This window comes from Danio rerio, chromosome 14, assembly GCF_049306965.1.
Source record: "Danio rerio strain Tuebingen ecotype United States chromosome 14, GRCz12tu, whole genome shotgun sequence".
Classification (NCBI taxonomy): Eukaryota; Metazoa; Chordata; class Actinopteri; order Cypriniformes; family Danionidae; genus Danio; species Danio rerio.
In genome coordinates, this window is record NC_133189.1 from 10,064,131 (window position 1) to 10,081,969 (window position 17,839).

A 17,839-nucleotide genomic window follows, 5' to 3' on the forward strand; every position below is an offset into this window, starting at 1 on the left:
TGGAACAGAAAGTGTAAAGCTTTAATTCATAACAAATGCATACATTTAAATACATTATTTACACTGGTTGACCTAAAGAAGAGTTGCCAGTTGCATTTAAACAAGCAAATACATGAACAGTCTATCATTATTGCAGTGACTCTCATGTTTGCGATACATGTTTGGCAACTTTTATTTGAACCCTATTTGAGCAACACACAATACTGACTTTGGCATAACTAAATCCTTCATGTTGATGTTGTAGCTGAGTGTGACCTGCTGATAGGGATCCCAGGTCAGGTCATTATGTCCAGGTCTGTTTCCTCTTGAAGTTTAGTGTTTTTGGAAGGTCACCAACATTTTGTTATTGCTGATATAAGCAGTTCCTCAGTAATGAAGATGAATTCTTGCACTACATTGAAGTATTTCGACAGTAAATACATTTATGAAATACAGACTAACATAAACAAATGGTTGGCAAAGCCAGAGCGCACATTTTTCAAAGCACAGACTCCTGTTTACAAGCACGAGAACAAATGTTAATACAAGCCAAATGGGAGACAGTTTTCAGTTCATCATATGCCGTTTTCATTTATATCAGTGTTTATAATGTAACTGCTACAATAAAGAATAGCTTAATAAGATGAATTACATGAAAGAAAGAAAAATGCACACATGATAAGGACATTTTAAGCAGGTGTTTTACTGTGTAGGAACACTGCAAATCTCAAATAATTAGACAGTCTGTGACTGCTGCAACCAGCCATGCAACATTGAAAAATGAAACCGATTTCACGTCATCTGTATTTGAAAAATGTTTCTGCTGTGCAAAATGTTGTTCAACAGCAGAACCTAGTTTGCTGTAGTAACCTTAGCTTTAGTCAATATAGTGCAGTGTAAAACCTATTTTACACTTTCATTATAGGGGTTTACCCTCATTGGGAAAATGTCTTCATGGTTCGAGGTCCTTCCTTCTCCAGATTCACAGAAGACTTTCTTCATTTTATTCCTATTGTGAACAACAAAAGAAACACAAAAACATGTTAGTCGTCAAGAATAACTTTAGATACTTAAATATACTCTCACCAGCCACTTTATTAGGTACACCTTACTAGTACCGGTGTTCTGTGGATTTGTCCTATTTCCTATTCAAAAAGTGGGTAGCACATCAGTTTTTGCTACCAGTGTAAAATTAAATGTGTAATAGTGTGATATGAAGCTGTTACATCATCATAACCTACCTAACCCTTAACCTCAACCTCAGAACTATTCAAGTACAGTGTTGGTAGCATAATTTGATGGGTTGGATGAAATGTCAGGACACCTAGTTGGATCCCCTTCAGATCTACCTTAATCATTCATGGCATAGATTCAACAAGGTACTGGAAATATTCCATATTGACATGATAGCATCACGCAGATGCTGCAGATTTGTCAGCTGCACATACCAAAGGTGCTCAATTGGATTGATATCTGGTGCTCACTAAATTATTTTTTTTTTCAGACCATTCTCTGTAAACCCTAGAGATGGTTGTGCGTGAAAATCCCAGTAGATTAGCCGTTTCTGAAATACTTTGACCAGCCAGTCTGGCACTATCAACCATGCCACGTTCAAAGTCACTTAAATCACCCTTCTTCCCCATTCTGATGCTTGGTTTGAACTGCAGCAGATCGTCAATGTCAGGGGTGTCAAACTCAATCCCTGGAGGGCCGAAGCCCTGCACAGTTTAGTTCCAACCCTGCTCCAACACACTTACCTGTAGGTTTCAAACAAGCCTGAAGGGCTCAATTAGTTTGATCAGGTGTGTTTTATTAGGGTTGAAACTAAACTGTGCAGAGCTGCGGCCCTTTTGGAACTGAGTTTGACACCTGTGGTCTATGTCTACATGCCTAAAAGCACTGAGTTGCCGCCATGTGATTGGCTGATTAAAAATTTGCGTTAACCAGTAGTTGGACAGGTGTACTTAATAAAGTGTCCGGTAAGTGTATTTTAGTTAAAATTATAACCATTTAGATAATATATCTAGACACGTTTTCAAATATTTCACAAGTGTTGTTAAAGAGGAGGGAGCAGGAGAGAATTTCACAATATTTCCTTTTTATCTTTAGGAGAAAGTCATTTTTTTTTTTTTTAGTTTGGCTGATAAATGGCTATAAAAAATAATAATAAATAATTGTTATTGCCCCCCTCAAATACATACTTTGCCCAATGACTTGCCTAATTAACCTGATTTGCTAACTAAAACTCATTAACCTTTATTTAATTTACTTTGGCTTAGTCCCTTAGCCAGCAGGCACACAACATCATAAGACGTTAATATTAGGTTAGATTTAGGACATGACATCAGATGACCAAAATTCAATGTCTAGCCAGCGTCAAAAGTAGGCATGAGATTATGACTATTTTGAAATTATATATTGAAAAAGTGAAGGTTTTAAAATCACCACTATTTTCTGTTATACCGTTCCTAAGGTATGTGTAAGATATTTTGGTTTGTTGTTTAGGAAAACAGCAAAGCCGTTTCAAATTGTAAAGAAAAATGTCTTTGGAAACCAGTGAAGACAGGAGAGTCAGTGATTTATTTGAATTATTTAGCCTGACATGTTTACTGTTTCGAAATATTTTAAATGTTTCTCAGAATAAAATATATTGGCTGTGTCCAAAATCCCGCACTACTCAGTAGGTACTGCATTTGAATTTAAATTTACTACTTGACCGATAGAAACATACTATTCTCTATAAAGTATGAATGTGAGAAGTATTAATGGAGCTCAGATGTACAACATCCGCCATTTTACCATGATAACGTGATACACTCGCTACACTCCCATTTATGAATTCTCTTGTAGTGCATCATGGGATAGCTTAGCGTCCATCGCATATGCACTTCAGAATATCACCGGAATTAGTAGGTCATCCAAGTACTTCTCATCAGGGCTTAATTTGTTAAATCAGCTTAAATCTGATCCGGCACCTTATTTTACCAATACCCCTCCTCAACTGCCCTCCCCCGTCCGCTGTTCATTTTCTTCTGCGACTCCCCAACCCTCTTCACTTTTCACCCTGACACCCACGCCCCGCTCACTTTCGTAAGCGACACTACTCCGCCATCCACAGCACCAACCACCAACACCCCGACTCCCCACTCTACACTTTCGTGAGCCACACCTCTCTATCCTCGGCTAACATGCTGGATCCTTTACCCTGATCTGTTCCGAGACCTCGCAATTCACAAATTAAGCACTGGTTCTCACATACTGTTTTTCAATTTCTATGAATTCGGACATACTACTTGGCTCGCATACTGTTTTTAGCGTACTATATAGTGAAGTATGCAATTTGGCATGCAGCCTTTGTGTTCAAATCGGACAAAAAAAAGTTCTTGTTTTTTGCCCAGACATTTAAAAAGAATATATTTTAGAGCAGTTATTACAATACCGTGAAACCATGATCATTTTATCCAAGGTTATCATACCGTTAGAATCTTATTCCGGCCCATGCCTAGTCTAAGGACAACGTTATTTTGACATCCAATAACGACATCAAATTACGCTGATATTTGGTTGATGTTAGGTTGTGTTGGAAAGTGAGCAAAATCCAACGTCTGATAGATGTCATACGTACACACAACGTCAAGGTGTAACATGATTAGACGTTGATATTTGGTTGATTTTAGGTTGGACGTTGGACATTGACATCGGCCTGACTTTGAGTTCTGACGTCAATCTGATTTTAATTTCCAAACAAAATCCAACGTCCCCATGACGTAGGGGTACACTCTCAATATATGTCGTCATGTTGACGTCCTGTGCCTGCAAGGGATTTATCAGGGGTCGCCACAGCGAAATGAACCACCAACTTATCCAGCGTATGTTTTACACAGCAGTTGCCCTTCCAGCAGTAACCCAGAACTGGGAAACACCCATACACTCGCATTCACACATATATTAGCACTTTAAGCTGAATAAATAAGCTGTAAAATATTATGTACTGTCATTATGTCAATGACAAAATTACTAAGTGCTATTTACACTATTGTGTTTTTAATATACTCTGTATCTTGGGAAAATAATTGACAATAATTTACATTTTTCTCAGCGGGGTTAAGTTTTCCTTCAACTGTTTATAGATGTCATTTATTTTTATTTTAATCATTTGAAGCATCCGCTGCGTAAAACATATGCTGGATAAGTTGGCGGTTCATTGCGCTGAGGCAACCCCAGAGTAATAAAGGGGCTAAGTTGAAAAGCAAATGAATGAACTTGAAACTTGGTGTCACGGTGGCGCAGTGGGTTGCACCATCACCTCACAGCATAAAGGTCCCTGGTTCGAGCCCCTTCTGGGTCAGTTGGCATTTCTGTGTGGAGTTTGCATGTTCTCCCCGTGTTGGCGTGGGTTTCCTCCGGGTGCTCCGGTTTCCCCCAGTCCAAAGACATGCACTAGGTGAATTGAATAAACTATGTTGGCTGTAGTGTATAAGTGTGAATGTGAGAGTGTATGGGTGTTTCCCAGTGTTGGGTTGCAGCTGGAAGGGCATCCGCTGCGTAAATATATGCTGGATGAGTTGGAGGTTCCTTCCGCTGTGGTGACCCCTGATAAATAACTAAACTAAATTGAAAAGAAAATGAACGAATGAATTTAAAACTTGCATTTTATTTCATGCAAGAACAGTGAATTATATTTATGGTTTTAGTTTTATCTAGCTCTAACACCCTGAGTTGTCTATTTTTTTTATGTACTTTCTGAAAAATGTTGGAGAATTGCAACACTGGCGCACATTTCCATGTTCACTCGTTGCTTTTCATCAGCCTGCTTTTGCCAAAACATTTTTCCCTTCAGACTCACTGGCTCTACTTGACAAAGGGATTTCTTTCTTGGACGGTGCCCCTCCTCCAAACCCTCCTCCTGTTTCCCCCTCGCCTCTGTAACAGCTGCTCTTTGGAGCCGTATCCTAAGAGAGTGATGATCGGTGTGTTTTTTTTATTTCAAAGTGTTTTTTTGGAACAGATGGCCAAGGGAGAACTGGGGAGTCAGCCAAGACCGCGCTGGGGAATGTGCCAATTCCTGTAGTGAGTGAGTTCTCTGGGTTCCAGCTCGCGTGCCTTCCCTCTGCCCTCTGCCCTGAGTGGCGCCAGCAGGACTTCCCAACTAGTGTTGCGAACATCTGGTGTCTGGCTCTGACGGGGGGGAGGGGGAGGTGCTGGGCCCGCTTCCTTTTCAACACGCTTTGCTGAAGGAACGTTATTAGCTAGCATGGAGATGCGGGGCTGCCTTCCTTTGCACAGAACTTGTTGTGCTTCTGAAGAACTTTTATTGGATTCGTTTCCACTTCCACGATAAACGTTTCCATTTTTACAATGTTGTCGATCCAAGATTGTGATTGTCATTGTTTTTACAGTCCTAATCAAATTAAGGTTTTTGAGAAAAGCTTTCCGGGATCAATGGTTTGAATTGCGGCTGCAGTTCCAGTGCTGCTTGTGTCAAATTGTTTTATTGTAATATTTATTTATTATAATTATTCTTTTTGCCCCAAAATAATTCCCATATTTCACAGTATTCCCTATGTTATTTTTTCTGGTGAAAGTCAGATATATATAGTAGAAGTCAGAATTATTAACCCCCTTTTTTTTTCCCCTAATTTTTGTTTAATGGAGGGAAGATTTTTCAGCTCATTTCTAAACATAATAGTTTTAATAACTCATTTCTAATAACTGATTTTTTTTTATCTTTGTCATGATGACAGTAAATAATATTTGACTAGATATTTTTCACGACACTTCTATACAGTTTAAAGTGACATTTAAAGGCTTAACTAGGTTAATTAGGTTAACTAGGCAGGTTAGGGTAATTAGGCAAGGTATTGTATAACGATGTTTGGTCTGTAAACTATTGAAACATATATAGCTTAAGTGGGCTAATAATTTTGACCTTGAAATGTTTTTTTTATTATAAAGAAAAAAATTATTTTTAAATAATAATTAATTATTAATTATTTAATAAAGAAAAAAATTCAAAAGGGGGCTAATAATTTTGACTTTAACTGTATATGTATATCTTTTTTTTGATTGGCTCCAGGACAATTCCTTGGCAGTCTAATGACTTGGCAAATTAACCGAACTTGGCCTAATAAGCCTAGTTAAGCCCTTAAATTGCACTTTAAGCTGAACACGAGCATCTTGCAAAATAACCAGTAAAATATTATGTACTCTCATTACGATGACAACAAATTAAATGAATTATTAGGAATTAGTAAAACTATTTTTTAAAATGTCTCTCTGTTAAACATCACTTGGGAAATATTGAAGGTGCAGTAGGTGATCTGACAAAATGTTATCCATTAGCATAATATCTTTGAAAACACAGTCCCTCCCCTGCCGTTCAAAGCCACGCCTCCTGAAATTACGAATGCGCATCTTTAAAGATGACAGCAATTCTAAACGAAAACTGTGTTATATCTAGCACGTTTTAAGTTGCTGGCCTGTGGAGTGGAGGAATTACACTTATTACTAAGCCGCTTACAGTTGAAGTCAAAATTATTAGCCCCCTTGAATTATTAAGCCCCCCTGTTTATTTTTACCAGTTTTCTGTTTAACAGAAAGCTGATTTTTTTTCAACATATTTCTAAACATAATAGTTTTAATAACTCATTTCTAATAAATGATTTATTTTATCTTTGCCATGATGTCAGTAAATAATATTTAACTAGATATTTTTCAAGACACTTCTATACAGCTTAAAGTGACATTTAAAGGCTTAACTAGGTGAATTAGTTTAACTAGGCAGGTTAGGGTAATTAGGCAAGTTATTGTATAATGATGGTTTGTTCTGTAGACTATCGGAAAAAAATTGCCTAAAGGGGCTAATAATTTGTCCTTAAAATGGTGTTTAAAAATTTTAAAACTGCTGTTATTTTAGTTAAAATAAAACAAATAGATTTTCTCTAGAAGAATAAAATATTATCAGACATAATGTGAAAATTTCCTTGCTCTATTAAACATCATTTGGAAAATATTAAAAAAAGAGATAAAAATTCAAAGTGGGGCTAATCAAAACTTCAACTGTACATGCTATTTTAGAGCAAATATTCAGAGTAGCATGGTAAACAATATATGAAGCGCGTTGTCATGCTGTATGCTGTAAAAGTTCATTTATGAAATTCAAAATAGTCACATCAATCATTCGTCAGAAGATTTCAGTGGCTGAACAACACTTGTGTGCATATAACACATTCATTGGTAACACTTTACAATAAGGTTCATTAGTTAATGCATTTACTAACATGAACTAATCATGAACAACACATGTACAGCATTTAATAATCATAATTAAACTTATTTACTAATGCATTATTAACATTCAAGTCCATGCTTGTTAACATTAGTTAATGCACCATTAGTTAACATGAACTAATAATGAACTACTGTATTTTCATTAACTAACGTTAACTAACATGAACAAATAGAGTAGTAAATGTATTGTTTATTGTTTGTTCATCTTAGTAAATGCATTAATTAGCATTAACTAATGAACCTTATTGTAAAGTGTGACCCATTCATAAAACCAACACAATCTACATCAGCTCTGCGTGACTAAAATAGGGTTAAAACAGAACATTATCTGTCTAAAAGAAATACTTCAGCCATGGTGTTATCTTTTCCTCCAGCGTACAAAAGTAACTCCAATATTGATTCAGGAGTTTAAAAAGTTTTTATTCAGCATTTGTTTTTACCACTGTCACTCTATCTCTCTTGTGTGCACGCGCTAATGGCGGGTCTGCATGAACAGGTGCACTGATATACACATCTACATTTGTTGACAGACAGTTTGGGCAACTTATCAGAATTATGGGAATTGTCAGACCAAAATTTTTAAGTGGATGAACATTTTTTAGTCTTATGCCTTACCCAGAATATAAAAATACATATAAACACATTTAGATCATTTACTTTAATCATCACCATTGGAATGTAAAGAAACTTTCAACCAGCATAACAAAACATGTTTCTGAAGACAATCACCTACTGCACCTTTAAATAAGTTCACAGGGGGATAATATTTTTTTCAACTGTATTTATAATAAACAACTGAGCACCATAGACGCCCACTGTATCAAGACAACTATTGTTTTCAATACAAAACCTTCTTTGCTGCTGAGGAAATAAAGAAATGAACATCTCTGGTGACAAGGAGGTCAGTAAAGGAAATTTTCATTCTGGAGGTGAACAGACCCAGGGTTTCTACAGGTTTCATCAAGTCAAATATAAGATTTTTAAGCCCCTTTTAACGGGTTTAAAGACTTTTTCTAATGGCCTGGTATTATCATGAGGAATTGTGTAATTGTTTTTTGTTTACATACCTGATTGGGAAATTTAATTTGGGGATTTTGCTGTAAAAATGTGTAATATATGTTGTCAATTGTTTCTCTTTGCAATAATTATTAAAAAAAAAAACAGTTTTATTGAAATGTATTGTTGGTCATTGGATGGATGTCGGTTCGATTGAGTAGCTTTACTTGGATAAAACAAAATTAAGACCTGTTTAAAATGATTTAACACAATATTTTAGTGAATTTCCGGCCAAAAATATACTTTTTAAAGACTTTTTAAGACCCAGCGGACACCCTGCAACCATGCACTACCTGCATAAGCACTTTTAGATTGGATTTGTCACTACTGCATGGTTATTAATTATAAATGTTCATACTTTCCTAAGAAAAGGATGATGGAAAATGTGTGGTTAGCTGTACATAAACCCCGAGCACAACGACCATCCTTACCAAGGGAACACACACATGTTGATATAGGATAGCGCTACAGGAAATTGGGACTGCATAGATGACTGTGTCATAAAACTCCCTACAAAAACACATCAATCACTCCATTTATTCACCCGGGATGCTTTCTCAGCATAGTGGAGGGAGAAAAAAAAGAAGCTGGCGGGACACCCAGTGCTGTCTCTGACAAAAGTTGATGATAATTTCATTTAATAGGATCATTATTAGGCAAAAGGGAAACTCTCTCTAATTGGCATGTATATGCATAATGTATGTTTTGCTTTGGCTACTATTCCTCCTTGTTGAAAAATAACTAATGGATGACAGAATTACGTCTAAGAATACAGAATCAGCTCTGTTAAGCAGTCTATAATTATTCACTGTTTACCTTCCTCTTCTTGGAGCGACCCTCTGCCTGTAGAGTTCTAGTGCACTGCTCCACACACTCTCTGAAGCTCATGTTGCGGTGGTCTGGTGTATAGTCCAGGTCTGCAAGCTGAGCAAGGGACAGTATGTAGTTGCAAGCTATTCTTAATATAGCCAGCTTGGAAAGCTTCTGCCCATAAGAGTAGCAGGGTACCTGTAAAAGTAGATCAAAGGGTCATCACGTGAGAAAATGCAGCTTGTGATTATTAGAAATTGTGATTATAAAATATAAAATTAACTCCTATATGCGAGCTGAGAAATACAAAGTTTTCTTTTCCTTAATTCAGACACATTTTATTTTTTCCTGAATCCATTTTATTAGTTACAATTAATTTGATCCATTAAAAGGCTTGCATGCACTGTTAAAAATACTGTGTTTTTAATCATAAAAACTGTAACCTGGTTAATAGTATAGTAATAGTAATTTTCTTTATACAGTTGAAGTCAGAATTATTAGCCCCCCTGAATTATTAGCCTCCTGTTTATTTCTTTCCCCAGTTTCTGTTTATTGGAGAGCAGATTTTTTCAACACATTTCTAAACTTATTGGTTTTAATACCTCATCTCTAATAACTGATTTATTTTATCTTTGCCATGATGACAGTAAATAACATTTTACTAGATATTTTTAAGACACTCCTATACAGCTTAAAGTGACATTTAAAGGCTTAACTAGGTTAATTAGGTTAACTAGGCAGGTTAGGGTAATTAGGCAAGTTATTCTATAACAATGGTTTGTTCTGTCGACTATCGAGAAAAAAATATAGCTTAAAGGGGCTAATAATTTTTACCTTAAAATGGTGTTTTAAAAATTAAAAAATGCTTTTTTTTTCTAGCTGAAATAAAACAAATAAGACTTTCTCCAGAAGAAAAAAATATTATTAGACATACTGTGAAAATTTCTGTGCACTGTCATTTAGGAAATATTTAAAATATAAAAAAACTCGGGGCCTAATAATTCTGACTTCAACTGATATAGTCATGCCTATATGAATAATTTCGGGCATGACTGTATATATTTATAGTCAAGCCCAAAATTATTCATACCCCTGGGCTATGAATATTGAATAATATATATATATATTTTTGTTACCATTAGTTATTTTCAATGTTTTCTCATCACTTATGTATATTAGCCTTTTTTTGTTACATTTATTATTATGATATATTGGTTAATTAACGCTGTGAATCAATAAAGTTTGGTAACTTACCATAAAATGTAGAAAATTATTTTACAGTTTTTATCATATTTTTTAATGGTTGAATTCAGACAAATACAGCTGCCAGTTTTTTTTTTTTTTTACCATAGATATTTTTTTACAGTGTACTACATAAATAAAAATGTATATAATTAAAATGACATCTACAAAATGTTATGTATAAATTTATGCATTTTTAGAAACTCAGAATGAACAATGTGAGCAGCGGGAAATAAATAATTGATTATTGTTTTGAAAATGTTTAATTATTATTATTATTATTATTATTATTATTATTATTACTTTGGAAATTGCAATCTGTAATTACTTTAGGTCTAAACAGTATTTGTAAATACAGTGCTCAGCATAATTGAATACACCCCATTTTGAAAATTAATATTTTTCTCCATTTTTCAGTGAATGTAGACAATGTTTTTTTGGTGCATTTAAACAAAAAATAACATTTTAGTCACCAAACATATATAGAAATTGAAAGATAATACAATTAAATGCAAGCAAAATATTGCAAAATAAAAATTACAACCTACAATATTGCAACTACATTTTTTCCTTTTTTTTCTTCTCTTGATTTTACTTCTTATTTATATTAGTATTTAATATTTTTCTTAAACATATACATTTGTGTGTATTTGTTTTTGGACTTTTATAGTAAGTTATTTTGTTTTTTAGATTGGCTCCAGATTTGGCTTCAGTACCGACTAATCTAATGTATATGCACAAATATAATATTGTATAGCTTCCTATTAAAAGTAAGAAATTAAAAGATAGATTTGTGAGTGGTCTACTCATATATGCAGAGCACTGTGTTTGTTTGTATTTTTCAAATAAATCAAAGAAATGATTCTTAAGGCAGCTCTGGAGATGAAGTGTATGGTGCCATATAGTGAGATGCCATATGCTGAATAAACAAAAACAGGACCGTTCATTCACCAGACATGCAGAAGTTGTTTAGACTAAATTATAAATTTTTTTATTCATAAATAATATTTAATAAGGTGTTCCAATCTAATTTTGATTCATTTATGCAATACTGAATTATATAAATCAAAATTAATCATATGTTATTATTAACCATATGATTTTGTTAGCTCACATTGCTATTTTTGTGGTGAACAATTCATCTGTGCATGTCATTAAGAAAAAAAAATGCTTTTCCCTTCTAATCTTCAATTTAAATATGAAAATGCACTTCCAGTTTGTTTTCAGTTAAATTATCTGATGACTTTGAGATAATGGGCGTGGCTATCATGCTTAACCCCGCCCCTCCAACTGTCAGTTTTGACAACAAACAGAAATGGTGAAAAGGAGGAGCCTGTTAGGTTGTAATAACTCTTCTAAAACCCCCTTTCCCGATCTTTCTGAATGAAATGGCTACATTACAACATCCACTCAGCTCTCACTGGAAAAAACAAGCCACGCCTACTGTTTGCTCATCCAAAATTCAGTTTCTCTAGGAACTGCGTCATAATACAAAACAAAAAAATGATGATGGCAGCTTCCGGTTGATTGCAATTTTAAAATAGTGATTACTCAAATGTTCATTTTAAGCCTGATTAGCTGTTGTCATTTTGTTGTGGAAGTGTTTGTGAAATATACTAGCTATTTCAGACTGATTTATGTTCATAATAAAAAGTATAGTCTTTTTAGTTAGTACTGTGATATTCAGTATAAAGTTTGACTAAAGTTTCTACTATCTTTCACAAAATAAATAATAAAACACAACTAATGAATCATCAAAAGTCTTTTCCAACATACTGTGAATACTACACTGACAGAAAAAATATATCAGTAAATAAAGAAGAATTAAAACGCACGCAAGCAATCCGATAATTCAACATTTTGACTGTTCTATCTGCCATTTATTTGTCTACCTAGCAAAGACACTGATGATTTATGACTCTCTTCATGTTGATTTGTACTTTTTTGTACTCAGCTCAGTTTAGTACTCATAAGCAGTGTTGAAGAAAGTTACTTTTGAAAGTAATGCATTACAATATTGAGTTACTCCCCAAAAAAGTAACTAGTTGCATTTCTTAGTTACTTTTTATAGTACGTAACTTATTATGTTACTTTTTCTGGCATGGCTGAGGCTTAATTTCTTTCATAACTTTTTTGTTTTTAATAGAGGATTTCTGCAATAAGCAGCACACTCTATAACCTTCATTTACCTTTAAAAAACACATAAAAATAATATTATAGTATAATCTTATCTGAGAACGTCCTGACCCCAGAGCTGTGCATGCCGTATTTACAGATTATTGAAAGCTTAAAGCAACTTGTGTGCTATACTATTATAGTATTTGTCTTAAGTAAAATCACTGTTCACTGAGACTATATTCCCCTTTTCCTTTTTTCGTCATTATTCATTGTGACTACTTTAATTTTACTTCAGCAATTTATTTTTTAAAAGCTAATTAATTAAACTAAAGTAACTCTCGTCACATTTTCAGAAAAGTAACTGAAATATTATTACTTATTTTTGAAAATTAATGAGTAATACTCAACTAGTAATACTCAAAAAGTAATACTATTACATAACTTGCGTTACTTGTAATGTGTTACCCCCAACACTGCTCACAAGTAGTGCTCGGCAAAAACTAATCACGATTAATCACATCCAAAATAAAAGTTTGTATTAACATAATATATGTGTGTGTACTGTGTATATTTGTATTATATATAAATACACATATGCATGAATATATTTGAGAAATATATATATATATATATATATATATGTGTGTGTGTGTGTGTGTGTGTGTGTGTATTTGATAAATATTATACATTTGAACATGTAACAACTTTTTTATACAGTTGAAGTCAGAATTATTACCCATCCCCCCTCACCCCCTGTGTATTTTTGTCCCCAATTTCTGTTTGACAGTGAGAGGATTTTTTTCAACTCATTTCTAAACATAATAGTTTTAATAACTCATTTCTGATAACTGATTCATTTTATCTTAGCTATGATAACAGTAAATAATATTTGACTAGATATGTTTTAAGACACTTCTATACAGCTTTAAGTGACATTTAAAGGCTTAACTAGGCTAATTAGGTTAACTAGCCAGGTTAGGGTAATGAGGCAAGTTATTGTATGACGATGGTTTGTTCTGACTATTGAAAAAAGATATAGCTGAAAGGGGCTAATAATTTTGTCCTTAAAATGGCGTTTAAAAAATTAAAAACTGCTTTTATTCTAGCCGAAATAAAACAAATAAGACTTTCTCCAGAAGGAAACATATTATCAGACATACTGTGAAATTTTCCTTGCTCTGTTAAACATCATTTGGGAAATATAAAAGAATAATAATAATTCAAAGGGGGGCTAATAATTATGACTTCAACTGTATGTGTATCACATATACATAGTAAATATATATAATACACACATATGTCAAAATAAACTTTTAATTTGGATGCGATTAATCACAATAAAAAGTTGGCCAGCACTACAGATTCACAGGTATAAAACCTCTCCATCAAAACAGCTCAAATCCTTCTTGCTGTGTAAGAAGCTAATTGGGGAAGTTATAAGTTTGTTTACTTCTTTACTTCCTTGGAGAAACTTCATGAGAAGTAAAGTTTCGTGTATACATTCCTTTGTGTTTATTCGCAGGCTTGGATACATTACACTCCACCTATTCCTCTATCCTTCTTTCTTCAGCGGTTTCAGCTAAAGCCACTGCCAGAACCTTCAGAATTTATGAGAACATTCATCCTGTTGCACTTCATACAACACCGAATCAATGTGGCCCGTGGGAATTTACCTGCTTTCTGAGCGCCTCGAAGGCTGCGCTGATGGTGTGCACGCGCGTTCTCTCGCGCGCGTTCGCCAGTAGCCTCCGAGTCTGCTGAATGGCTTTGATCTCCGTGACGACGCCAGACGGCTCTCCAGCGCGTTTCCTAGGCGACTCCGCGCGCTCGCTCCCGCCTGCAGGCGCCTGAGAGGCTGCGCGCTGAGACAACACAACCCGCTCCAAAGGAAAAACCTGCGGAGCGCTCAAAACAGACACTTGAGGACTTGCCTGAACTATTTTGCTGTTGACAGTCTTTTCGGAGACGGATCTTAATTTCGAGTCAGGTACTTCTGCTGCAGTTATGGTGTTAATCCTCATGTCTACGGCCGTATTCAAAACGTCGTTTCTGACACTGTCATCCCTCGACGTGATGATTTCAGACCTGTGCGTTTCTTGCGGACTACCGTCTCCAAGTGTCTCTGCCATTAGATGCGGGTTTTTGTAGAGTTTAAAGTAAGGGTAATGATCCTCACTGACATGCTTAATTGGCTCTCGTGCTTTCCGTTTCATCTTCTTGTCTCCTGACACCGTGTTCAGGATCTTGCAGGGACTGTTTAGATGTGGGTTCTTCATTTCGGATGTCCAGCCTGACTAATAAGTCCAGTTAAAAAAAAGTAAAAGATGAAGAAAAAAATGTTGAATCAGAGCTGAAGCGCGCTGTAAGTGTCAAACGAGCGCTCGGTCAGCTGCAGTGAAGTCTTCTGGAAGGAGCATGTCTGCTTCGCTTGTTTAAAACTCCATGTCAGTGTATTTCTGAGGTGACGTGCTTCTCCTGTGGTTTCCAAGAGTCTTGTGAAGTCAGGCAGACATTGCCAGGACATTTTTGTGAATGTGCTCGACGGTTCATCTGTGTTTATTTAGCCTCAGTTAACACAGAAGCCCCTGTTGGTGAGATAAGTCAGCGCCGAGAGACCGCCCAAAATAAACCCTCCAAGAGGACCTGACACATTACCAATGAAAGCATTCTGTCCACACATTTCTAATGAATGAATGAAGGAATGAATAAATAAATAAACAAATGCATACAATATATATACATACAGATGAAGTTAGAATTATTATTCCCCCCATCCCCCCCCCCTCCCCCAATTAATAACACACTGTCCCAATCCCCCCCCCCACCCCCCCCACCCCCCCAATTTCTGTTTAACGGAGAGAAGATTTTTCTAACCCATTTCTAAACAGTACTTTTATTATTTTATAATAATCGTTTTTTTTTACCTTTGCCATGATGTCAGTAAATAATATTTGACTGGATATTTTTCAAGACAATTCTATACTTCTTAAAGTAACATTTAAAGGCTTCAACTAGGTTAATAAGGCGGGTTAAGGTATTTGGGCAAGTTATTGTATGACAATGTTTTTTTTCTGTAGACTATCGAAAAAATATATATAGCTTAAAGGAGCTGATAATTTTGACCATAAAGTAGTTAAAAAATTTTTTACTGTTTTTATAGGTGAAATAATATAAATTCTCTAGAAGAAAAAAATATTATCAGACATAATGTACTTAATTTACTTGCTCAGTTAAACATCATTTAAGAAATATTTAAAAAAGGAAAAAATTTAAAGAAGCGCTAATAATTCTGAATTCAACTGTATGTAAATATACATATATATATATATATATATATATATATATATATATATATATATATATATTGTAGTTTTAATATTAATTGCAACGTTGTCACAATTAATAAGCTGTTGATAAATTGGGCAAATTAACAAAGGTGGTAATTCATAATTAAAGAAAGTTTCAGTAGTCGTGCTGTTAAATAAATTTTTTCTTTATTATCCATATATTCGATAGTGTTAGTTACAAAATTTACAAAAAAAATTACAAAATGTAAATGCAAACTATTTAAAATCTAATATTTTTTACTTGAACTTATATATTTGGTTGCTATTTATGCTAAACAATGTTATTGTTCACTGTAAACACTTAAAGTTTTCAGTCAAGTGATTCAGCATTACATGAAATTAAATTATTAATTACAAAATACTCCTGAAATTATTTAACACTTAGCTGAAAATTTATCATAAAGCGAGTTTGCCATGCCGTTCTGGGGAGCCCTGATCTCATAAGATCCTCAATCCTGGGCCTCCCTCCCTATTGGTCTCAGGTAAGTGCCTTATTTAGGGCTAATGAGAAATTATAAATTGCTATATAGAGATATACTGCTGGTTAAGAGCTTGACTATAGTGCTAGTTTAGATTTATTAATTCACTTATGACGCATGTCTTTGGACTGTGGGAGGAAACCGAAGGATGGAAAACCGACATTAGAATGAAGAGAACATGCAAACTGCACACAGAAACGCCAACCGGCCAGGTAAGGACTTGAACCAGTGATGTTGTTGCTGTTAGGCAACAGTATAATAACTGGGGCACCGTACCACCCTATAAAGGGAAAGGAGGAGGAGTAGAGGTGAAAGGGGGATTCTTCAAGGTGATTATAACTGAAATAAGAAACTCTGGTTATTTATAGTGAGTTATGAATGATCTGATTGGTGAATCATGCGTTAGCTAATGCTGGACCAGCCGTGATCAATCATAAGCACATGATCCTCTCGAAATTATTTTATAAATAAACTTCACTTAATCTAATGATCCATAAATTCTGAATTTTTTAGCAAATTCTTAATTTATTACATGAAATTTTCTGTTAAATGCAATTAAAATTTATTTGAAAGGACCCCCCCACTTCAAAATGATAATTTATTCAGTATTTAATCACCCTTAGTGGCTCCAAACCTTTATGAATTTCCTTTTCTGTTGAGCACAAAATAAGTTATTTTGAAAAAAATAAAATAAAAAAATTGTATTTGACTTTCCTAGTAGTGGAAAAATACTATAGAATCCAATGTTTACCGGTTTCCAACACTTTTCTAAATTGGCTTTGTGTTTTTTTGTGACAGTAATTTTGTGCCACCAAAGGTGCATCACCAACGTATTGAGCAAAGGCTGTGAATACTTCTGTACATGTGATTTTTTAATTATATATATATATATATATATATATATATATATATATATATATATATATATATATATATATATATATATATATATATATATATATATATATATATATACATACATACATAAATTTGCAACAATTTCAAAAAATCTTTTTTTCACATTGTCATTATGGGGTATTGTCTGTAGAATTTTGAGGAAAAAAATGAGTTTAATCCATTTTGGAATAAGGATGTAACATAAAAAATTGTGGAAAAGTGAATCTTTGAATACTTTCCAGATGCACTGTAGCTATTTAAAACAACTAGCTGTGTGCAAACCAACACACAATAATGCTCTGTTTATTGTCTGCAGTTTTTCCATCTGGTGCTTTAAAGGCCTGAGGGTTTAAGATGAATTCTGATTGTGAATATCACTGTTTTTGTATTTATCAGGTATTTATTCCCGCTGTTTATGCTCAATAACTGGCATGTACAAATTTGAAGAAATTATTCATAAATACTTTCCAGAATTGCAACGTGTCAGAGTATGGAGATCTCTTTGTGAAGCGCTGATGATTGTAGCCTTTTTTGCTGCTCACAGCTCATGTAAATAAACAGCACAGTGACAGACAAGAATGAAGCAGATCTCCTTTACTACGGTAAGAACTTTCCCAATGG

At 34.4% G+C, this 17,839-nt stretch overlaps 1 protein-coding gene across 2 annotated transcripts; it reads right to left on the minus strand.

Annotated features, from left to right (window-relative positions):
- On the minus strand, nucleotides 1–15,049 carry atoh8 (atonal bHLH transcription factor 8). Of its 2 annotated transcripts, none has more exons than NM_001079991.2 (3): nucleotides 14,169–15,049; nucleotides 9,142–9,333; nucleotides 1–988 (listed from the first exon to the last, which is right to left on the minus strand). In NM_001079991.2, exons 1-3 carry the CDS (start codon nucleotides 14,769–14,771, stop codon nucleotides 983–985), a joined length of 801 nt encoding a protein of 266 aa, NP_001073460.2. In that variant the 5' UTR covers nucleotides 14,772–15,049; the 3' UTR covers nucleotides 1–982. The 2 variants fall into 2 exon arrangements, 1 of the variants encoding a protein (NP_001073460.2); XR_012389536.1 differs by lacking the exon at nucleotides 1–988 and adding an exon at nucleotides 4,714–5,601 and having other exon boundaries at nucleotides 6,022–9,333; nucleotides 14,169–14,992.
- Nucleotides 15,050–17,839: the final 2,790 nt, after the last annotated feature.